This window comes from Hipposideros armiger, unplaced genomic scaffold, assembly GCF_001890085.2.
Source record: "Hipposideros armiger isolate ML-2016 unplaced genomic scaffold, ASM189008v1 scaffold_151, whole genome shotgun sequence".
Classification (NCBI taxonomy): domain Eukaryota; kingdom Metazoa; phylum Chordata; class Mammalia; order Chiroptera; family Hipposideridae; genus Hipposideros; species Hipposideros armiger.
Window position 1 is genome coordinate 1,528,403 of NW_017731501.1, and position 25,280 is coordinate 1,553,682.

The 25,280-nt window shown below is 33.4% G+C and overlaps 1 protein-coding gene across 1 annotated transcript in view; it reads right to left on the reverse strand.

Annotated features, from left to right (window-relative positions):
- Positions 1-2,549: 2,549 nt before the first annotated feature.
- Positions 2,550-25,280, reverse strand: part of ERI1 (exoribonuclease 1) — a 29,897-nt gene continuing 7,166 nt past the window's right edge. The window contains exons 2-7 of the mRNA XM_019650990.1: positions 21,913-22,091; positions 18,489-18,699; positions 14,706-14,789; positions 12,649-12,758; positions 10,561-10,675; positions 2,550-3,649 (exon numbers count right to left, since the gene is read on the reverse strand). Of these exons, the coding sequence (XP_019506535.1) occupies positions 3,407-3,649; positions 10,561-10,675; positions 12,649-12,758; positions 14,706-14,789; positions 18,489-18,699; positions 21,913-22,091 (942 nt within the window). The 3' untranslated portion in view covers positions 2,550-3,406. The remainder of the gene's footprint in view (positions 3,650-10,560; positions 10,676-12,648; positions 12,759-14,705; positions 14,790-18,488; positions 18,700-21,912; positions 22,092-25,280) is intronic.

Sequence of the window (25,280 nt, forward strand, 5' to 3'; positions counted from 1 at the left end):
TTAAGCTTTAAGGATACTCATAAGCTGAAAATAAAGGAAAAGAAAAAGATATCCTATGCAAATGGAAAACAAAAGAGAGCAGGGATATCTATACTTATATCAGACAAAACAGACTTTAACTCAAAAGCTGTAACAAGAGACAAAGGTCATTATAAAATGATAAAGAAATTCATCAAGGGGATATAACAAGTGTAAATATATATGTACCCAATATCAGAACACCTAAATATATTAAATAATTATTAACAGATCTGAAGGCAAAAATAGACAGCACTGCAATAATAGTAAAGAACTTCAATATTCCACTTTCAACAATTGATACATCATCCAGATAGAAAATCATTAAGGAAATAATAGACTTGAATGGTACTTTAAATCAAGTAAACCTAACAGACATATTAAGAACATTCCATCGAACAACAGCAGAATACATACTCTTCTCAAGCACAAACAGAACATTCTCCAGCATAGATCATATATTAGGTCACAAATTGTCAACAAATTTGAGAAGACTGAAATCACATCAAGTCTCTTTTCTGACCACAATGGTTATGAAACTAGAAATCAGTAACAGGAGGAAATCTTAAAAGTTCACAAATATATAGAAATCAAACAACACACTTCTGTGCAACCAATGAATCTAAGAAATCAAAAGGGAACTCACAAAGTATCTTCAAATTCTATATATATATATATATATATATATATATATATATATATATATATGCAATAGATTATTCAGCCACAAAAAAGAAGAATATCCTACCATTTGTGACAACGTGGATGAAACTGGAGGGCTAAATGAAATAAGCCAGATAGGGAAAAACAAACACTATACGGTGACATATGTGGAACCTAAAAAAGGCCAATATCATAGAAAGAGAGAATAGAATGGTGGTTGCCAAGGGCTGGGGATTGGGGAAGTGGGGTGATGTAGGACAAAGGATACTAATTTTCAGTTATAAAAAGGATAAGTCCTGAGGATCTAGTGTACAGCTAATTAACTACAGTTAATTATATGGTATTATATACCATATTTCCCCATGTATAAGACACACCCTTTTTCGAAAAATTTGGGGTCTAAAAACTGGGTGTGTCTTATAGAGTGGTTATAGATCGTTGTCAAGTCATTTAAGAAGTGTGGCATTTCAAATGCCATAGATGGAACTGAGGATGAGGCAATATATGAAGACATTGATTCGTCATCAGACACAGATGAGGACAAGCTAATGGCTGGGAGTTTTGACAGTGATGAGGAGTTGTATGAATTTTATAATGAATAAAACTTGAGTTTAATAACTTTATGTAATACATTTTTTTTCAAATTTTGGGCCCCATGTGCATCTTATACATGGGAGCGTCTTATACACGGGGAAAAGCAGTACTTGAAAGTTACTGAAACTGTCTTAAAGCAGTCTCAGCACCAAAAAATAAGTTATCTATGAGGTGATCTTGATAATCATTTTACAATTGATAGCAAATCATCACTTTTACACTTTAAATATACACAATTATATTTGTCAATTATTCCTCAATAAAGTCTAAAAAAATGAATTAGGACAGCAAAGCATCACCAGATAAAATATTTGGTTGAGCCAAAGTATACTAGAGCTTCTAATGTTGAAGGTCTTAACAAAAAGTACAAAATGAGTGTTTTCGTAACTTGGGTACTTGGCAAAAAGAAAAACAGGCAAAGAAATTAGTAGCTTGACTTAAAAACAAACAAAAAGAAGAGGGTAATGTAATATTCCTTTGCCATTCTCAGATTTCCCACTTGCAGTTTTAGCTACTGATGAGCAACTTGTAAGCTGGTAAGATAATTATAGTTTTATAATTATAATTATACAGCATGAATTTGAATTTTACAGTAATGTGGCTATGTGGAAAAAAAATCACCTAAGGAGTGTGCCAAGTGGACCTCCTGGCATCCACATTTCAATAGTGATTTGCTCTTCTCTACTCCTCTGCCCTGGCACAGTAACTCAACAAGATTTGAAGGAAATTCTTTAAAACTTCCAGTAACATTTTATGGTATATTATTATATGGTGCTATTTGGGATTCACAAAAATGTTAACATATACTCATTTCACCTCAAGAATTTACTGTGTAAACCCAAATCATCTAGATTTCTTTGTTTTACTCTAATCAATATCAGTTTGTCTAAGGGCATCATATACCCTGTGCTTTCTGTTATCCACTTATTCTTTATTATGCTGATTGTACAACTACTGCCCAAGAGCAGAACTCATTCTTTCAAGTAAGAAACCTACTGTACTGTGTATTCATACCAAGAAAAATGCTTTTCTCCTATGCATCAGGGTTGGAAAACCTCTATAAAACTCATTCATTATAATATATAAATCATTAAAATAAAGTAGCATCACAATTGTTAGAAGTAATGTCAATGAAATTGTCCCATGAAAGCTGTGGGAAATTCAATTCTGAAAATATGTATTTTTAGCTTCTAGATAAAAAAGTATTTTACTTTCTCAACCTACGTAGTGCCACTCACTATATAAAATCAGTTTTTAATAATAAAAACATAAGATATGGTAGAAAGCATTATTTAACTTTATTAACCTTACTCATAACATTGATACAAATGCAAAATTAAGTGATAATCCTTAATTTTAAGTCTACTTCAAAACATCATTTCTTAGATTTAAGAATTAGGGCAGATATGTCACAAGGAGGAGGGACACCAAAAGCCAAGCCCCAAAACCTCACTAATTTATCTATGTATTAGAAAGTTTGAGCTACAGCCCTTATATGCCTTTAAATGGTATTTTCTTCTGACTTTCCGTTAAGCTCATCTGAATTTTTAAGCAGACCCTATAACCTATGACGTCTTCCAATTATGAATTGAAAAAACGTAGGTAGATTATGTATACCAAGTACTTCATGAAATTCATCACATACAGCTGAACTTCACATATAAACTTCAAAAATCAAAAGAACTATAGTATTCTTAAAACCCAAAGTCCCACCTTCCAATCTTCATTTTAAGAAAGGATTTGATCTAATGATGTTAATGTAGAAATACACTGTATATTTTAACATCAATAAGAGATGACATTCAAAGTGAGAGCCAATAAACTTTTGCATTTAAAACCAAATGGATCATATCTTGGACACCTTAAATTATAAAATTCGTTTCTAAGCAGGAAGTGTTACTGTGTAACAAATGCTGCTCATATCAAAAGTGCTGGTGACAAATAATTCAACATGCCCTCCCCAGAGAATCTGTTCACATACATATATGTATCTATAATTGTTAATAAGATTTTAAATGTTTAAGGTGCTTAAATTTTACACCGCAAGACTAATTCAATAAGTATTCATCTGCTACCTCATTGTAGCAACTCCAGTTAGAGTGAATAATCCATGAGCCAAAGGGCAAAAAAGCTATTTTCTAGAATGTGGCATTTGTGGAGGTGGAGTGCCCTCTATTGGTAGTGAGGAGGACACACTCATTAGCTGTCCTGCATGAATTTTCTCATTAATTCGGAGTTCACATCCATCCTGAAGCATTCGAACTGCTATTCGGGCAATGTTCTTCGAGTCATCAAGACCACTGTGAGGCCGCCCATCATAATCCATTCCTAGTTTTTCAAGCATTATTGTTAGTTTGGTTTGGCTTCTAGGAACCTAAGAAATAAATAGTAAATAATTCTTTAGTATTCTAGAAGTCACTGTGAAGTAGCAAAATAGAAACTGAAAATTAATAGTAACAGCAAAACAAAGTTAGGCAAAGGGCAAATACTCCTGGTCAACTGAAGCAAATAAATAAATCAAACATTCAGAGCTTTAAAAATAGTGATCTTAAGAGTTTTAGATAAAAATATTCATCAACAGATGGAATCCTCAAGACATCTAAAGTGTTTGCAGTTTCGTAATTTAACAAATCACTTATGAAAGAAAATGTGTTCTTTGGACATTTTAATTGAAGCACTACCATTTTAACCCAAACTAATGCTTTTTTGCACAGTATTTTTCTGTAATGTATTATTTTATCTGAGACTCCTTTGACAGATAAATCAAAAAAATACTCAGCCTTTCTAGATGACTAAAGATAATGAAGATCAAGAATGGAAGACAATGTCATGTGGTATTTTTCAACCTATTTAATAAATACCTGCTCCATTTTGATAAACACCAAAATCTCACACACTCTCCAAATTTCAATATGCTCCTCCACTTTTGAGAACCACTGTTCTATTTTCAGTATCTCTATCAGGAAGAAGATTTATTAAGTTTTACATTATATATTTTGTATAGCTATGCCACCTACATATCTCAGAGCCTCAGCTTTTTCATCTGTACATGAGAATAACAATTGTACTGTTTACTCACTGGGTTAATGGGAGAATCACAAAGCAAATGATATAAAATCACCATAATAAAAATCAATAATTATCCTAAGTTGTAATAGCACAATGCATTCTGGGCCTTCCACTAAATATCGCCTAAAAATGTGCTTCTTAAAATAACTTTTCCAACATATTGAATAACTTCGGTGAAATAGACTATTTCTAGAAACACACAACTTACCAAGACTGAATCATGAAGAAACCATAAAATCTAAACAGACCTATAATAACTAAGGAAGGCTGAATCAGTAATAAAAAATATCCCAACAAAGAAAAGCCCAGGACCAACCGAGTTCATTGGTGAATTCTACAAAACAAAGAAGCATTAACACCAATCCTTGTCAAATTCTTGCAAAAACTGAAGAGGAGGGAACATTTCTTAACTCATTCAATGAGGTCAACATTACCCTGATACCAAAGCCACACAAAGACACTACAAGGATAAACTACAGACCAATATTCTTTATGAATACTGATGCAAAAATCCTCAACAATACCAGCAAACTGAATTCTGCAGCATGTTAAATGATTTCTCCACCATGACCAAGTGGGATTTATTCCTGGATAGCAAACATTGTTCAACATATGAAAAACAATCAATGTAACATACCATATTAATATAATGAAAGAAAAAACAAATGATCATCTCAATTGATGCAAAGAAAGCACTGGACAAAACTAAACACCCCTTCATGAAAAAACACCCAACAAACTAGGAATAGAGGAAACTAACTTAAAATAATAAAGGCCATATATGAAAAACCCACAGCAAACATCATCTTAATGATGAAAGACTGAAAACTTTTAAAATCAGGAACAAAATAAGAATGCCCACATTCACTTCTATTCAAAATAGAAAACCCATGTTCACTGAAGCATTACTCATAATAGCCAAAAGACAGAAGCAACTCAAGTGTCCATCAACAGATGAATGGATAAACAAAATGTGATATCTACTGTACATACAACAGAATATTATTCGACCTTAAAAAGTAAAAAAATCTCAAACAATTGAATATTTAGCCTTACAAAGAAAGGAAATTCTGACACATGCTACATGTATGAACGCTGAAGATATGATACAAAGTGAAATAAGCCAGTCACAAAACAACAAATACTATTATGATTCCACTTACATGAGGTACTTAAAGTAGTACAATTTATAGAGACAGAAAGTAGAATGGTGGTTGCTTGGGGCTGGAGTAAGGGGGAATACGAAGTTTTTGTTTAACAGTTACAGAGTTTCCATTTTGGAAGATGAAGAAGTTCTGGAGATGGATGGTGGTGATAGCTGCACGATAATGTGAATGTATTTGATGACACTGAACTGTACACTTAAAACTGCTTAAATGGGGGCTGGCTGAGTGGCACACTGGTTAAGAGCTGGCTTGGGACGCCAGAGGGCCCTGGTTCGGATCCCACATATGAGAGCCAGTGACACTGCCCTCTACAGCTAAGATGCTGAACAACAGCTCAACCTGGAGCTGGGCTGCTGTGAGTTGCCAGTGACAGCATAGGCTGCAGCCCCTGCTGCAGTGGTTGCCATGGACTACCATGTGTAGCCAGCAGCCAGTGTGAGCGGCCATCCAGAAGTCGGCGACTGATCTGCCCCGCCCAGGAAGAGCTCAATGATGATGCCAACTTGGGCCAGTGAAGCAACGTCCTCCACAACTAGACTGAAGAACAAAACGACAGCAACTTGTCTGTTCCCCTTCCCCCAATTCCTCAAAAAAAAAATCTTGGAAAAAAAAAACAAAACAAAAACTTAAATGGGTAAATTTTGTTACATATATTTTACCACAATAAAAGGAATCTCAGAGATAAAGTGAAAAGTCCTGGATGGTGCTAGAAAAATGGTTAACTCTTAAACAGAGGCCAGCTCTTTCATTCAATATTTAAAACTTTAAAAATGTATGTAAACCTGGATAAAGAACACACAAACCTCATGCTTCCTCTGGCCTAGCAAGAAAAAGTTCTCAGTGAGGTGTCTGACCTGAAAAGTGAATGGTACAAAAATAGTAGGCAAATTTTACTGAGAGGCTTGAAAAAGAGCTGCAAACACCAGTCTACTTAGCAGACAGTTTCATCTTATAAACCAAGTGAACAAGCGCTTATTATAAGACCCGGGAGAAAACATTTGACTTCAAGTGACAAGAGTCTTGGATTTTCAAAGGAAATTGAGTCTTTGTAAAACTCATACTCTCATACTGCAAAAGGAAATCTTAAACGTTCATGCATTTTTCCATGTTCCTTGTTTTCTATAGTAGAAAACAAGACAGTAATTTTCCTCCCTTTCAACACCAGACTATGACTAGGTGTAGGACCCTTTCTCTGAATCTTCTGCTCAGCCTGAGAATTTGACTTTGAGAAAAGAGCTTTGTAAAGTAGTCCAACTGCACACTGGAGATGAGATTTACTGATCTGCCTCTAGAAAAGTTGCGGATTTCTGCAAAAGAAGGGGGTCTGTCATTCATAGAAAAGTAATGAATGTTTCACTTCCATTTTCAACTTTTTATGTATAGTAAAACCTTGGACTGTAATTTGGTTTGTGAGTGTTCCGCAAGACGAGCAAACATTTCTAATACATTTTAACTTGGTAAACGAACGATATCTTGCAATATGAGTAGTTTGTTTCCGGAACGAATTATGCGTGCAAATCAAGGTATTACTGTATATAAACCAGTCTTTCCTTGTTTAATAATATGAAGAACAAGGGCAGAAGTTATCTAATTTCAGTGGAAAATGAAATTCATGTGAACGTATCTCAAATTCATTTCAAAATTGAGTGTATAGGAAAAACAAAAAGAACAAAAACATGGGTTTCACTTAAAGAGGTAGATTTCATTCTTTACTTTTGCTTCAAAAATGACATTCTAATGCATGTGTAGAATTATAAAAGAAATAAACTTAACACATTTGTATAATTTTGTACATGCTAAACCTACATTTAAGTCTGATTACTCACACAGAAAGAAAGCTTTTATTTTCTAAAATCTTGTTTAAAATTGTTTTAGGCTGTGCTTTTATTCATATTGTTCCAGCCTACTTATAAAAATCAAACTTCATTTTAAGTTTAAGCCAGTTAATTAACAGAACTGTATTGTTTGCCTTATAAGTTTTTTACATTTATAAAAAAATAAAAATAAAAAAAAGAATAATTTCAAGTTTAATTACCCATCGCCACCCTCCACTCCCAAGAAAGGTCAGTTAAAAAGTTCAGTTTTAGTTTTAAAGAGGATGAAAGAATACTTTGTACACACCATATACCAAAGGCCTTGCCTTGTTAGCATCATATATAGAAGAAATTTGTGATAAGACTTTTAAGTATACTTGGATAAGACAAACAAAACAAAAAAAAGGAAATGTTCTAAAAAAGAAAACGTAAAGAGAAAATACAAGTTTCCTCAAGTTACACTAATTGACATTATAGTTGGTATCTATTATGAAGAGGGGAAAACCAGACAGAAAAGAGTAGTCTAAGGAATTGGTCAACCTAAACAGATCCACAGAAAAATATTATTCTCTACTCAAAAGACCACTGGCAATTTTATTGCATTAACATATCTACAACTTTCTGACCACTCTAATGTACTGTGAGCTGTAGATATTTTATGCAGATGTGAAAATTATGGTTTTATTATTATCCTTAGAATAAATTATTCCTCTAAGTTAAATGTTTGAAAAAGACACCCTAATGTAAGAATTCATTATCCCCTGGTAGTTGTTGCAAAAAAAAAGAACCTAAATATGATCAAGCCCCTACAAATTTACACAGAGGACAGAGACACATTTGAAGCTATATCACAGGATACAATTAGCAAAATCTAGACTATAGGAAACTACAGAACAAATGCCTCAGTTTCTTAAAAACACACAAAAGGTAAAAGAAAGCAAAGTATTTGATATTTATGATTATTAGATGACATTAGGAATTACTGTTAATTTTTTTAGGTGTGATAATGGTATGGTGGTTATATTTTCTTAAAAGTTATCTTTTGGAGTTATATAATGAAATGTTTACACATCAAATGAAATAATGTTTGAGATCTGCTTCAAAAGAATATAGATGAAACAAGGCTGAATATGAGTTTAACTGTTAAAAGTGGGCAATGAGGGTTCATTATATCTACTTTGGTATGTATTTGTAATTTTCCAAAACTTATTTTTTCAGAACGCATTTTTATAACATTTAAGGAATCACAAAATGAGTAAAATGATAAATCCACATAAAAGACATATTTACCAAATATAATCAAAGGACTGATATCCAAAATAAAGATCTACAAACCAACTACAAAAGGAAAGATTACCCAATTTTTAAAAAATGGGTTGAAGGTTTAAACAGGGACTTTGCAAAAGAAATCCAAATGGCTAATAATCAGAAAAAGGAGCTCAATCTCATGAGTAATTAGGCAAATGCAAATCAGAACCTCAGTAAGGTGGCATCAAACATCTATCAGAATTACAAATATTTTAAATTATGGTAATACCAGATACTGACAAAGACATGGAGTAATTCTCAATTCACACATTCTTCTGGTGCGAGCACAAACTGATACACCACCTTTGGAAAACTCTTTTGCATTATCTAATAATGCCAATGATGCACATATCCTGTAAGCCAGCAATTCCACTCGTAGGTTTTCACCCTGAAAAAATGGGTGCACAAAGGCACCAGAAGACATGCACAAGAATGCTCATAGCGCGACTGTTCATACAAGCCTCACACTGAAAACCACCCCAATGGCCAGCCAGAGTAGACTAGATAAGCAAACTCTGGTATATTCACACAGTGGAATTCTACACAACAATAAACTAAATTAACTTTAATTAACTTATAAAGGTAATAAATTAACAGCTACATACACAACATGGATGTCTCAAACATAATAATGTTCAAAAAAGCACAAAATAAACAAAACAGCCAGTATGACACTAATTATATCATGTTCAAAAATAGGCAAAACCTAACTACATGGTGTAAGGGTAAACATATAAATATTAAAGCTATAAGGAACAACAAGAAAATGATTCCCATGAAAATTCTGGGAGTAAGTTACAAGGGATTTCACTTTAAAACAATCTGTCAAACTCCACTTTCCTGTATGCATAGTTAAGAAATATTAAAACCACACACACAAAAACAAAAACATTTTTAAGGAAAATCACCTTTCTCATGAATCTACTTTAGGATGTGCTTCACCAAAATGAAGTTGTAAAGAGAGAAAGAAGATGACACAAAATCTAACACATAATAGAGAAGCAAAGGAAATCACTTAGAATAAGATGATTTTAGAAGAAGCCTGAGAACAAATAGTTCAGATTAGAACAGGATTAAAGGCTCTAAGAAGGTAGATCCCAAAGTGGGAAAGGGAAAAAAAAACACCTGACAGACTACCTGAATATTTTGAGTACAGATACTGAGAAGTGATTTACAGTTTGAATGGAAAGGAACAGGATAAGAAAACAACTGAAGAAGTCTATTATTACAATATATTTGGGGAAAAGTTGTGAACACCCTTCTTCGTCATAGGAATGTAAACACTGGCTAATAATTTTATTATAAAGGTAATGCAACTATATTAGAAAAATGCAGGGAGGGGAAAGACATGCAGGAATGGTGGCTTTATGACAGTTAAATTTTCATCTTCCATTGCAGAAATTTAATCGGTATCTCAAACTGAAACTCAAGAAATAGCATAAATATATAATTTGGAAATGTTAAGGTTATTATTAGAGGAAATAGCTTTAAAAAGTTGAAAATGTTTGCCTCAGGAGAACAAGCGCCAGTACTGTTGAGGGCCATGGTGGAAGACTGCCAACGTTATAAACTTTGCAATGTTATTTTAAAAATTTACACTACACACAGGAATTTACTTTGATTAAATTAAAATTCAGTGGGGAGCAGTTGTTCCACCAACAACCCACATACTGAATACCCCTATAATTTCAAACCTATTATTGAAGATCATGTTAACCTACTTAAGCAACAGGATGAATGAGAAAAATAGCTTATCTTTCTAAACTCATATGAACATACCTAACCTGGAATCTGAAAGGTTAACAACTAATCATATGGACCTTTTCTCTGAAAAGCACCTTGTAAATCATGACTTCATGTACATACAAAATATAATAATTTATCATCAACAGCGTAAGAGTATAATCAATAAAATGTAGAAATTTTACCTTGTAAAAGTTTCCATATGACTTGCGAATATTGATCCACTTTTTAGCAAAAGGAGGATATTTGAGCCTGCTTAGCTGGCACTGAATGTTCAGGAACTTACTCATATCCCATGAACTTATAAATCAAAAACAGAAAAAAAAAATAATAAATGCTGTAATATTCTCACAAATGAGTATTTAAGTCATTCTAATTTGTTATTTACACATACCACCTTTCTTTCTTCACACATAACATCAAGTTTAGAAAATTAAGCTCTCTTCTTCCAAAATACTAATTCAAAAATAAACTTTAAAAAACAAACAAACAAAAAGTCTGGCATATTAAATCTTTTCACAAACTGACTAATTCTTATTAGGCTCATCTTGAGCATTTTTATCATTCTGATTATCTGGGCAGACCTCTATCTTGGAGAGTATTTTTTCGTAATTCTAAAATAACTCTAATAAGCTAACTTTCAACATCAGGTTTATCATATAGGAAGTTATTTGAGAGTGTATTTAATTGAAATAAAACAAAAAACGAAAACAAATAAAATACGTGAAAGAGACAAAAGGAGTTGGTATCAAGTAGTTAAAGAGTACAATTTGTTCTGCCAAAGTATGTTTCTACAACACTAATCAACCAAGTCGTTAAGGAAAATATTGACTGTATAACATGGAAATTGTATTGGTTCATACATGGGTTTTCCTGGGCAGAGGAAGTCATAATAATAGCAATCAAATCTATCACCTTCAGCAGCAAAGAAAAAAAGCTCTCAACTCAGCTGCTGTACTGACAACAGGAGTACTTTCAAGTGTATTTTAAGCAAATTACAATAGAAACAACTGCCTGTCCTCAGGATCCTATAGCTTCCGCGCATTTGAATATCCTCTGAGGCAATTTCACCTACCCCGAGCTGCTTGCCTGAGCTATCCAAATTATTTCTGGAGGTATCGATTTTGTTTTTGTTAGTGCTGTGCTTACCACAGGTTTTGAACGGTCTGTCCCCAAAAGTGAAGATCTTGCAGAATTGTGCATACTCTGTTATGACATAAACTCCTGTATACTTTAGCAGGAACATTGCTCATTCGTGTTGCAATCAATAGGAGATTTCTAAAGAATATTTTCCCAAACTTCTACTTTTAAACACAATTATGATGTGGTTAAGTTCAATACTTTTTCCTGTTGTATATGAGGGTCTCTAAACCCTTTATGTAGGTGACATCGTAGCTTTAGTGTACAATCTGTCCATAGTTTGAAACAGATGTTGATTAAGACTTTCTTCAATCTTAACAGCACTATGGGAGGGGAGCTGCCTTGGCACAATGCCTGTAATCCTTGTTTTGATCTTTCTCATCTTTCTCCTTACTTTTCCATTTCACAATGAGCATACATTTTGAACTCAGCACTACAGTAAGCATAATGGAAGACTGAAGTAGCAGAAGTCCTTTGTCTAAAAGAATTGCAAACATAAGTCTTACATACATAAAGTTTAGATATCAGAATATTTAGTCAGACGCCCACAGGAATGGTACATATCCCAGAGGCTACAAGGTTTCAAGAAAAAAAAAGAGCAATGTGAATTGTAGTGTCTGTAATAAAACATAAGGTGGGCTTTGAATAATAAAGTTTTCAAGGAAGAGAGCCTTCCAGCAGAGAGGAAAGTATGAATAAGTACAAAGAGAAAGGAAAAACCATGTGATTGATGGGCCAGCCTAACTAGAGTAAAATATAATGGCAAGGTGAATTAGGCTACTAGGTAGGCTGAGATCAGATGAGAGAAACTCAAAGCCAGACTGAAGATTTCGAACTTTCTAAGCAAGGAAGTGTCCTGATAAAAATAGGTTTAGTAATGACATTTTAGTTTTACATATTAATATTTATCTTTCTCTAGTCTTCTTATCCTGGATTAGACAGTTATCATTGCTTTCCTTCCTCTTTTTGATCCCTAGTATTCAAATTTAACTAGGAACAAGAATACGAAAGAAAAAATACTGTCTCCTTTATTTAGTAAATAATATTTTTGTGGTTATTCTAAAAGTTAAATGAATAAGGACATCTTTAATCTTAAAAAGTATACAAAAAAGATAATTTTCCTAAATACTTACCCATCTGTTAATATACAATATTTATACTTTGTTCCTAATTCCTTCACTTTCATCCAGTCAATTACTTTCTTCAGTACCTGAGGGAAGGTATCAGCTTCGTCTACCTGATCCTGAAGATACAAAAGTAGAATATATAAAAATCAGAGTAGCTACTTATAGTTCTACAAAATACCCAGACATTAGAGGGTAAGTAACAGTAAGAGAAAGTCTTATCTATGATGTTTTAAACTCTTCATGATTTCTTTGGCTGAGCTGTATCATACATTTCATTTTTAAAACAATTAAGAATTATTTATAGCCAATTATTAGGGACTGCTTTCAAGTGAAGTACATACTCCTCCCAAAATTAAGATTTAAGATCAACCCCAGCGGTTCTCTTTTTGGTGTTTTTAGTAATTCTATTCTCAATTTTTTTTATTAGTTTCAGGTGTACAAAACAACTATATATATATATATATATGTATATATATATATATACATATATATATAAATAAAATTATACTTGACATTCAATATTATTCAGCTTCAGGTGTACAGTGCAGTGGTCAGGCATCTACATCATCAATGAAGTGTTTTCCCTAATAAGACAAGTGTCCATCTGAGACCCTACAAAACCTTTACAACATTATTTATTACATTCCCCAAACTGCCTTTCATAACCCATAGCAATATTGTAGTTACCAATTTATGTTGTCTTGTCCCTTCTCCTTCTCTCTCATCCCCATTCCTCTCCCATCTAGCAAACATCAGTTTTTCCTCTATATCCCTGAGACTATTTCTGTTTAGTTTGCTCATTTATTCAGTTTTTTAGATTCCACATATAAGTGAGATCATAAGGTATTTGTTTTTCTCCGTCTGACTTATTTCACTTAGGTAGTATGTGGTATAAAGATGTGAGCTTTGAGCTAGGGAGACCACTTTAAAGGGCTACGGCTCAGTGAGAAGAGATTTCCCTTTTCTCCACTCTGGAGAATCTGAGAGCTGCTAGGCTGAGGCCTAAAAAAAGGGAGCCATATCACTGCAAAAAGAGCTATAGCCCTTTAAAGTGGTCTCCATATCTCAAAGCTCACATCTTTCTACCACATACTATTGTACATACCCACGGCCAGACTCATCTCCCTAAAATGTAAATCTGATCCATTACATCACTTTCATTCATACTTAAAATCCTCTAAACACTCTCCTAGGCTTTCAAGACAAAAAGACCCACAAGACTCTTCATGATCTGGCTTGCCTTGGCCTACCACTTTAGCTTTATTTGTAACCACTTTCTTACTAGCCCACCTGCATCTGAACCATCTTGAACTACTTACAGTTCTGCCATTCACGCCCATTCTTTTCTACCTATTTACCTATTGTGACTCAGCCCAATTTCACTAACTTGAGGAAGGTATTCCCAGAACAGCCCTCCATTCCCTCTGTCATAGGAAGCCCTTTTTATAGATGCCTATAATACGCTGATGAAACAGTGACTTACTTGTCAGCAGCCTTCCTAACTTTACTGTGACCACTGGTTTATTCTGTGTCCTTCTGAATACAGACTATTAACTAAGCTGAGGTGACTGACTTGACCATCTCTCTATCCCTTGTACTTTGGCAAATACTAGAGTAGGCACTCAAATATTTGTTGACTGAATGAATGAATAAAGGAACTAAGTAAATGAACAAAGCATCTGCCACATTAGAATACCCCAAAAATCAGAGACCTAAAAACATTAAGCTATAGTGTATATTAAGTCAAGTTGTAAACAGATACATTTTAAAACTTTAGCTCCAAGTTCAGCATGGTAACACTTAACTTCACTAATGTTCCAAACAAATGAACCTTTAGATTCATCATTACAATTCCTTGAAAGGAAAAGCTGAGAAAAATTTTATCAAATGTAATATGTGCTTTCCTATTTCTTAACTACTACAATATGAAAGATCTTTACTAAGCAAGGAAAGCATCACATTAATTTAAATTGTTTACAATAATAATTTTTTAAAACTATGAAATAAATCCCTAATTGCAAAACTTCTTTCAAACTCCAAAAAAAGAAGCACAGAATTATCACCTGAGTAATTCCAGTTAGACTGATGCAGAAATCAGAAAGTTGTGTGTTAATCTCTGGTCTCACATACTGCTGAAACGTATCTTCCTATAAGGGAAGGACAACAAGTTAAAGTCTTTTCTATGACTTAAGATATATGACACATATTACATGAAAATTCAATCACACAACGTTGTAATTTTATTGGTGCTCACGGCACCCTTTCTAGATTTTTTAACAATTTAAAGGTAATTCCCTATTCCCAAAGCACTCTTAATGTTTTTAAATTAAAAAATTATATTTCATAGTTTAAAATTTAAGGTAAAGCAAGTATCTGAAAGCAAGCCTTCAAACCAAAGTTTGATATATTCTCGAGGAGCAAAATATTGATAATTTTGTTTGTAGTATTTTGAAACGATAAAGCGTATTAATGCAACCTCTACTTCCAAATAACAAATACTTTTCAAATAACTTTTTTTGAAGAAATGCCAATCTTCAGTTATAATGAATTAGCTCCAGTTTACTGCTCTCTCACTGACTCATGAATAGTCCTTCTTATTAGGTTAAGAGTCCATTAAACTGAATTCTGAATAATCAAAATTTGACTATATGATATCTTGTAGTTTAAAGGGCGATACCACTATATATATATATATAAATAAAAGTAACCTTTAACCTCTTCGAGCTTTCAGGCTTGCCTTCTTATTTTATGCTCACAACTCTGTCAACTCAGGAAGGCCAGCATTGTTATCATCAGGCTCAGATCTGTAAGTGCTTTTTCCTCTAGCCCAATACTGCCTCCCTAAACCAGGTCACATTCAGTCACTTGTTAAAAATTAGGAACAATTTCAAAGCCTAAAGATTTACAGGCAGCAACTGTTAATACTAGATAGATATGGAGAAAAAGACAAAGAATAGTATTTGTTGTAGAAGATTTAAAAATTAAGAAATAAAAATAAGTTAAAAAATAACTGTTCATATTTCCTACAAGTAATTCTTTTTACATACTAGTGTATTAAGCAGAAGAATTAGAGCTACTAACAATATATTATAAAAGAGCAAAAGTAAAGAATAACAGAGAACATTGGAACTTTAAAAGTTAGAGGCTCTTTACTTACCAGACGTATTGTAAAGAAAAAACATTCTACTTTATTGAATTTCATACATAAATGAAATCTATATTCTTCTAAGTATCAATATTTTGTTCTATAATTTTAAATGAAAAATTTTCAAAAATATGCTGCAACTTCTCTTACCATTACAAGTAGGTGATACTAAGTATATATTGATAAAATTTTATTAACTTTTTTAATACTTTTAACAGAGTAATGCTACATAGAACTAGCATTCACTGACCAAATATTTAATAATTACTTTAAAAAATTACATAGTAACTTAAAAGGTAATGAAGGTTATCAGAAAATAGAGTAGGTAAGAGTGATCAGAAACATTGGGTGCAGGGGTGTTTAAGCTACATTATTAAACAGGTAACCAGTTAGGCTTTATTCTGAAGGTGAGAGTTAAGGAAAGACAGGAAGGAAGGAAGGAAGGAAGGAAGGGAGGGAGGGAGGGAGGGAATTAGCAGCAATCTCTCTGGAGGAAAGGAATTATAGATAAAGCCCTGGGAAGTGATGGGATCTGACATTTTTGAGAAAGAGCAAGCAGGTCAATATGACACAATCTGAGGTAACAAGAGGCCAGGTCATATTAGGAATGTGACTTTTACTCTGAATTAAATGGGGAGCCATTGAAGGGTTTTGAGCAGAGGAGTGATATGATCAGCTTATATTTTATAAGGATCACTCTGGCCCTTATGATGAGAACTGGCTATAGAAAACAAGGATAGAAATACAGACACCAGTTATCTGGTGAATGCAGCAAATCCAGACAAGAAATGATGGGGGCTCAGGCTAGTCACAACAGTGCATTATGTGGCTGGATTCTGGACATATTTTGAAGGCAGAGTAAACAGGAATTGCTGTCGGTCTGTATGTGTGAAACAGGTGCCAAGGGTGAACTGAGCATTAGAAACACAGAGCTGCCATCACTCAAGCTAGGGAAGGATGAAGATAAAATAGGTAATTTAGGGTAAATTCAATTTGGGACATGTTGAGATGTATGTTTAGATGCCCAAGTAGAGATGTGAAATAAGCAGTCTAGATTTGGGACAGAGGTCCAGGTTGGAGACATGTATTTCAAAGTCATCAGCACATAGTTTCTAAAAGCTATAGAACTGGATGATAGATAAGGTCATTAAGGAAGGATCTATATGGAGACGAGGACCTGGGATTGAACCTGCGGTCTGATATTAGGAGGTTGGGAAGAAAAGGAGGAACCAACAAAGGATATTGTAAAAGGGAAATTAGTGAGGCTGGAAAAAAAAAAATCAAGAGAATGAAGTGTTCTGACAATCACCTGACCAAAGTATTTCAAGGAGAGAGTGGTCAATTCTACCAGGATTTAGGTAAAGGTCAAAGATGACCCATTTTAGTGGAGTGATGGGATTGAATATGTACCGGGGGTGCCAAAAAAATGTATACATGACTTGTATTATCTTTTGTTATCAGCATATATTGAGTATCACGATTTTAATAGTTTTTTCCTTTCTTAAAATGTGTATACATTTTTTTGGCACCCTCTTAAACCTACAATGGTGTGGGTTTGAGAAAGTGAGGAAACAGAGATAAGTGAAAATAAATAACTTTTGCAAAGAAATTTGCCATAGAGGAACAAAGAAACATGGTAATTGGAGAGGCAGTGGGATCAAGTGAAGGTTTTTTATGGTGTGAAAAGTCACATGTTTGGATGTGATGGGAACAACATAGTAGAAGCAATAAATCATTAATGTCTAAATGAGGGAGAATTGCTAGAGGAATGGCCTTGAGTAAGAGAGAGGAAGCGCAATCTAGTGAGTTATGCAAGATTATTTGCCTTCATAGCTATCGTTTTTACTTTTGATTTACTGACCTTTAATTTGCTTTGGATAAGGAAATTATGTAAATAGGCTGATTAAGAATATAACTAAGAGGCTATGAACAACAAACACTAAGAAAAAAACTATGCATTTTAATGCATAAAGCCTTTTTATATTTATTCCCAGTGTGTTGGTGGCAGCTAGGGATACTACAGAAGTAACTTTTGGATAGATGAGATGTTATGATATGTCCTCACTCAGATTTCACAAGGCACACAGTATTTTGGAGAATTCCTGCTGACTTCCATCTAGTAATGCAATGAAAACAAGTACCTAAAGCACACATATTATGTGGACTAGAAGCCAAAGTTATGAGAGTTGTTTCCCCCATAACTTTTCACCCGAAAGATGGCCAGTTCTAAGTTGAAGTGTGATTTCTGTAAATTATCATTTTCAGAGATCAGAGCATACATTCATCTATAGCAATGATTATCAACCCTGACTGCATATAAAATGAGAAGCTTTTAAAAAATGCGATGTCACGGGCCCCAGCACAGAACAACTAAATCAGAATCTCTGGGATGAGGGCCAGGCATCCGTACTTTTTTTTTTTTTTTACACCCCAGGAGATTCTGATGTCCAGCCAGATATGTGTTCTTAGCAGACAGAAAAGAACACTATAATTTTAGCTACCAAAAAAGGAGAGAAGCAGACCCTGAAATTATTTTATTACAGCTTTTCTATTATCAAGCTGATACAAAGCAAACAGCAAGAGCAAAAACCTCACTTTAGACCTCCAATTCTAGCTGAAACAAATGAGATCCTCTGCCTTACTAGCCAACCCCAGAATAGTTGCTGCTAAAAATAAAATTAAAATATAACAATTCACTTACTATTTCTAAGGTATGAGTATTCAGTAAAACAACAGGAAATTCAATTATTTCATGTATGAATTCAGGGGGGTTACCCTCTTCACAAGTGGCTTCGAAGTCAATAATACAAATGTAGTCATAATAACTGTCAGCACAATTGCCTTCTTTCAACATCAGCTTCTGCTTCTTATAATAGTTTTTCAGCCTCTTCTTTAGTACATCCTTTACTCCCCTAAGGAAAATAAGAATAAAATTAACTCTATGGTGAATTTCAGTCAAGAATCTGAATTCTTACCTGTTTGCACTGGGTTGAACATTGACAGGCAAAGTATAATTTAGCAAATGTTAGCTAAAAAAAAAAAATGTAAACAAAAACAAGACTCAAAGCTAATTTAGCAAAGAATTAAAATATAACGTTAATACAGCATCAATATTTTCCTTTACAAGTAACTTTTCATTTTTGTAGTATATAAGAACATTTTCTCCAATCTATACCGGTACTTCACACCATAAGTTCTGTCGGCATACACCACCTACATAACCATATTGCCTTAAATACTAAGATGACATACTGAAACAAAAACTGAAATTATCACTAAATTATTCTACTGGCCAAATAAAAATTTCAGAGTATGAAAATTCAGGTAAATTGAACTACTGTGCTCTTTCCTTTTTTTTGGCTTGTGCAGGTTAAACAACTGAAAAAGTCTATATGAATATGAAAACATTATGAGACTGGTATATAAAGTTGAATGTCTACTAGCTATTTAACTAGAAAAACTTATTTAGAAGACACCTTAGAGTAAACTGTGTCCAGAAAAACACTGCAATACTCAATAAGTTTTTAATTGTAGACTTCTTAATACCATGACTAGATATGATTTAGGAGATATCAGTATTACAGGTATTTTTAAAATACATGTTCCACAAATGGGGGGTTGGGAATCGGTGGTTCTAAATAGAACAACGGTTGGTTCTTCTTCAAATAGTATGTATTTCAAATAGTATGTATTTCTTCAAAATACATACTATTTCTTCAAATAGTATGTATTTCTTCAAAAAAATTAAAAAAGCAATAGCCAGTGCTCAGGCTTCCTTCAAAATTTATTTAGTTGAGTCTATATGGCTTGTAAATACATAATGACAGTAAAAATAAGATCTAAGTTGTAATTAATGTGCAGTGACAAGTAACGCATTTTGGTCACATCACCTATTAGTAACTTTTAAAAATTTTGTTTTAACCTTTTGTTCTCTTTTCTAAACTACCACTAAAAAGGAACCCTATCCATGACAATACTAATAATTAGCCAGTCAGTTGTTTTAAGACAAAATGTCATATTTTTTTGCTTGAGATTTTCCAAATTAGCAAACCTAGCAAGGAAACCCCTTAACTCCTTTCATATTAAGGTGTTAAGTGACCTCTGTCATGTGACAGCTTTGGATTATTTTGTGTTAATTTCTTTCCTTTCTCTCTTTTTTGGAGAAACTATATTTTACTAACGGGTTGCTAGTAAACCAAACGGCAACATAAACGTGTAATCAGAGAGACACTTGCATCTTTAACATCTCGCTTGACCTTCGACATCCAAACCCTCACCCTTTTTGCCAGTTCTAACTCAGTAAGACATCCAGAATCTCGTTCTCCTTAATTCTCTCTAGTATGGCTCCCATTAGCTTCTTGGACTAAGGCAAATGCCTCCACTCTCATAGCCCTCCTATCGCTCTGTACCTTACTTGAGAACTAAGCACTCATGTCCATTTCCTGCTGCAAATGCCTTCAGTGGCTCTCTTCTGCTTACAAAGTAAAGTTCAGACTTTAGCACAGAGTTCCTTCACAACTTGGCTATGACCTATCATCTTCAGGTCTTCCACTCCCCATGGTATAGGGCATACTGCAGACAAAACATTATGACAAGCCATCATCTAAATACGTGGTATGCTTTCATGGCCTATAACTTTGATTATTCAACAGCTAACAAAAAAGAAAGATCATGTAGTAGAAAACATACACACAGAAATTAGGAGTTTTGAGTTCTTTTTGCCTGAAATACCCTGTCTCCCCTTTCTTCCTGGCACATCAATTCAAATGTCATCCCTGAATTTCTAAGACAGACTCTCTACTGTATTCTCTCATGCTATAGTTGGCCAGACCTCCAATATAACACTGGTTATTCTGTATTGTGATTCGTTTGTGTGCTTTCCCAAAAGACCATGAGTTTTCCAAAGCGGGGAATATATTTGTTTTACCTTTATAACTTTTAAGTCCTAGTGTAGTTCTTAGAATTCAATAAGTGCTTGTTGAATAAAGTGTAAACATGCCTCTAGATCACTAGCTCCCCTGCAATAGGAGTAAGAAATTAGTCTTCACACCTGGGAAGGGCAAATATTTTGCTCAAAAAATCTTCTGTAGGCTACAAGTTGTATCTTCATAATGGAAACAGTCAGAGGGAATGAGGTAGAAATTTTCTTCACAAACTAAAATGTAGATAATCTAGGAGAAAAAAATATATACGTGTGCTCTTTTGAAAAGTAGTGAAGCTCTATTTTAAAGCAAAGAGGAGGAATACTCCTTATAAGGATTCAGGGGTACACAGAAATGATAACAGTTTTCATCTATTGTATGTAGTCAATTTTTTTCTTGATGCCTAGAAGTTCTATTGTGTATCAAAAATTTTCATGTTTTTCTGGATTCCAAAAGTCATTCCTGCCCCAGGCCCCAAGTCAAAATAAACTGATTTGTTTTGAAAAAAATTATCAAAAACTTAAGTGTGTATATATCTCACTGCAGACAGACAGACAGACAGACACAGACACAGACACACACACACACACACACACACACACACACACACACACACACAGAGTTGGCTAAGCTGCATTCATTTCTCATTCAATATACAGTTAAATATAATGCATACTATTATTCTGTGTTTTCAGAAACAAAAACAGGAAAAAAAATACTTCCTGGTAGGTGACTGACTTTTTAAAATTACCTGGTTACAAAGAAATTCTTTTCATAAAAATAATACAAATTGACAAAAGAAAATAAAAAATGAAAATATTCAATCTCATTAATAAAATACTATCCAACAACCAAATGAGCAACTACAAATATTTAAAATATACTTGGTGTAATAACGCCTATACACTGCTGGTAGATTGTCAAAATATTCATAGACTTTAACCTGGCGATCCTGGTCTATCATCTGAAAAACTAACAAATCATTTCTCATTCAAAGTGCACTGTATCTCATTTAAATAATTTCTCATTCAGAGTAAAGACATGTACAAGAATGTAAATTACAGTTGTTATTTGAATTGTTAATAATGGTATTCTTTATGGTAGGCATAATTACAAGTTATTTTTAATTTTTCCAGTATTTTCAAGATTTTCTGGGATGAGCATGTACTGCTTTTAAAATTTTTTAAAGTTATATTTATCTACCTGGTTTCAAGCTTGAATTCTGAAAGTTTAGCTCTGAGTTCTTCCTTACTCATTCTATTAATGCAGCCATTCGTAATAGCAATCTCTTTATAAACTGGGTCACTGAAATCACTGGAATTGGAGGTAATGAACTTAGATCCTTTTGTTTCTTGGCCATCAAATCGACATCGTTGCTTTTTCTACAAAAAAAACAAAAACAAAAAAAACAACAAAAAAAAACAAAACAAAACATATAGTTTATGATTAGTATAAACATCTTAAAGATTCAAGTTCCTGAGGGAAGTCTCTTTGTGCTACATGTTCAACGAAAAATGCCCACTGCAGCTACTGGAGCGGAGGGCAGGATAGGAAGAAGAGGTATGTGTTTCCAATACAATTGACCCTGCTGTTTTCTGAGTCATGAAGTTCCTTCTAGGCAATGAAGCTAAGTAAAAAGAACAATGATGTCGGGAGTCAGAATCACCTCAGAACAGAACCCTTGCTAACCATTTACTAGCAGCGTGACCTTAGGTAGTTACTTATTAGTCTCTGATGTCCACTTCCTTATCTATAAAATAAACATAATAATAATTGTCTCAATGGCATTTAGTATGTCATAATAATAATGGTAAATAGTATTTAGGCAAGATTATTACAAGGGTTAAATAAGATCATGTATATTAGGCTCCCAATACTATTTTCACCATAGCTATTAATAAATGATAATTTTACTTATTACCACCACAGACTATAGAACATTTTAAAGCTTACAAATGAATTAATTTTTTTAATTAATCGTTACAACATTATGCATGTATAAATCAGTGACTTCCCAAGAATTTTTTACCTGACTTCATTTCACAAAGTTAACAGAAATTGCCCAATGTAAAGACAAAATGGAATAGAAATCTACTTCAAACTTCCTAATACCTAAGGCAAAGGAGGAAATGTATTCAGTTTCAAAACACAAAAGTTACACATATAACAGTTACTCAGGATAACTACTTACTACATTATAAACCTTTTCTCTTTTTTTAAATCAAAATGTGTTAAAAAAAAAGACTCAATTTTAATCACTCTACAGGCAGTCCAAAACACTAACGTTAAGTTTCAAAGATTTATTTGTAATTCAATTATTTTCCACATGCAATGTAACAAACATCAGGTATGTTCCAGAATTTTCAAAAATACTTTAGTACTTTCTATTAATCCATATTAAATCTTGCTTTTACTTAGTCATATTGGGTTGTCGGAAAAGTCATGACTTATTTTTGCAACGAAAAACATAGAAAAAATACATCATGACTTTTCTGATAACCCAATAATTTACCACATTGTCCCCACGTGAACTTTAATTACAGATTAAAGAGGGATAACCATGAACAAGCCATAGTCTCTGTCTTAGAATGGATCCTGATGGTTCAGGGACTATTTCTCATTCTAAGCTCTCAATTTAAGGCAACACACATTTACTGGAAATATAATGTGAGGTGCTGTGCTAGAGCACTCAAAATTTACTCACTCCCATCTCCTCTGTGGAAGAGGTCAGCAATTCTAATGAGTGAATTGTCCATAAATTGAAAAGTAACTGTACTGAAGTTCCTTGTTGACAAATGTTTAAAAAGCTTTATTAAACTGACCTCTGACTAAAACTAAGAAAATAATTAGCTTTCAATAATATATTAAATTTATGATACCTGGTTACTTTATCATTAGAACTTAATCAGGATAATTTATCCTTTGTCTTTAAATTTACATTGAATTTTAAACTTCATGTTCAGTCAGGTTAAAGTTTAGGTCAACACTGAGTAATAGTTCGACTACCAAAACAGACAAATGTTTCAGTTAATTTAAGCAAATTTTCTTTTTTGGCTAAATCCTCTCTCTGATTCACTTGCTTAATTCTTATCTAAAACTGTAGCTACAAACATTACCCACAAGAAACAGTTAGATATTCTAGATATTCTATAAAGCATGATTTCTATAAAGAAAGATCTATGTCCTCTCCTGGGTTCAACTAGAGCCCTTTTCCTTCAGTGAAGTTTAGGGCACAGTCAAGATCCAGTACTAAGTGATCAGTGTTCTCTTCCCAAATTTCAGGTCTACACTAATAGTTTCCAAAGAAGGATGTTCAAGTCAATCCGCTAAGGAACATAAAGAAAATATTAAAAACCCTACATGGATTAATCTACAAAAACACAAAATTAGTTTACTAAATACACAGATTGACAATGGCACCCTCCCCACTGTCTACATACACCGTGGGTCACACACAGTACTGGCCACATGAGGAAGTAGGGCAGACTCCACAGTATGGAGAAGAATATTCACCTTCACAGTACTGTTACATTTTGCAATTTCCATGTGTCCAAGTAAATGGTTGTATGGTTTATATTATCCCAAATAAGAGAAGCTTTACATTATGGAGAGTGACTACAAAAATCTCTTATACCAAACAGAAGCTTACCAATGATCTTGTGGCAAAGTACTTATTTATTTAAGTGCTATTGAACTTAAAGAAAAGTTACGTATTTTCTTTTACAAAAAGATAGGTATTCCAAAAATTTTGTCCTTTTCCATGTTAAGAAAGGGATTGACAATTTGATCCTTAGAAGTTTAGGGTTTTTTATATGAATATAATATAAATTTTTTGTTGCAAGATGAAATAAAATGTTTAACAAGTAAGTTAGATAGTAACTGCTTATCAAAAGAAAATTTTTTTCTGTGGGAAGAACATTTGAAAATAGATGTTTTCAAAATGTTTCCATTATTCTATTGCCAAAAAATGTGCATTATCTAATAAAAAAAACAAAACAAAAACTGCCCATCTGCACACTAAAAAAAACTTAGAAGCAGAATTTAACTTGATTAAAATTATTCCAAAGGAACAGTTCTGATATTTGAACCTACTCATTAAAAATATAAAAATGCAACATCTACTAGTTTACAAATACAACTGACATTAGAGACAATGGAAATGTACTTAGCTAAATTCCAACAAAAACCCTACTTAATTGAGGTTGAAAAAAAATCTGTATCATCATTAATTAAGAGCATCCAACAACAAATTTGTAACAAATATGGCAGTCACTAAAACCAATCTGGTACACAGACCCAGGCCTTATGTCACCATACCTCTAAGTTTTCATACTCAAATATAATGAAGTATATTGAATCACACACTTCTCTTATTAAAAATAAACTTTAAAACTATTTTTAAACTGACTTACATGATGTTATTGACAGTATCTCAGATCGAAGAGGGAGATGAGGTGGAAGAGTGCTTCATTAGAAGGGACAGGAAGGCTCCTTTGAAAGCAGTATCACAAGGAGAATGAGAAAACTATGCAAAAACCCAGAGGAAGAGCAGGCAAGGCAAAGAAGCATAC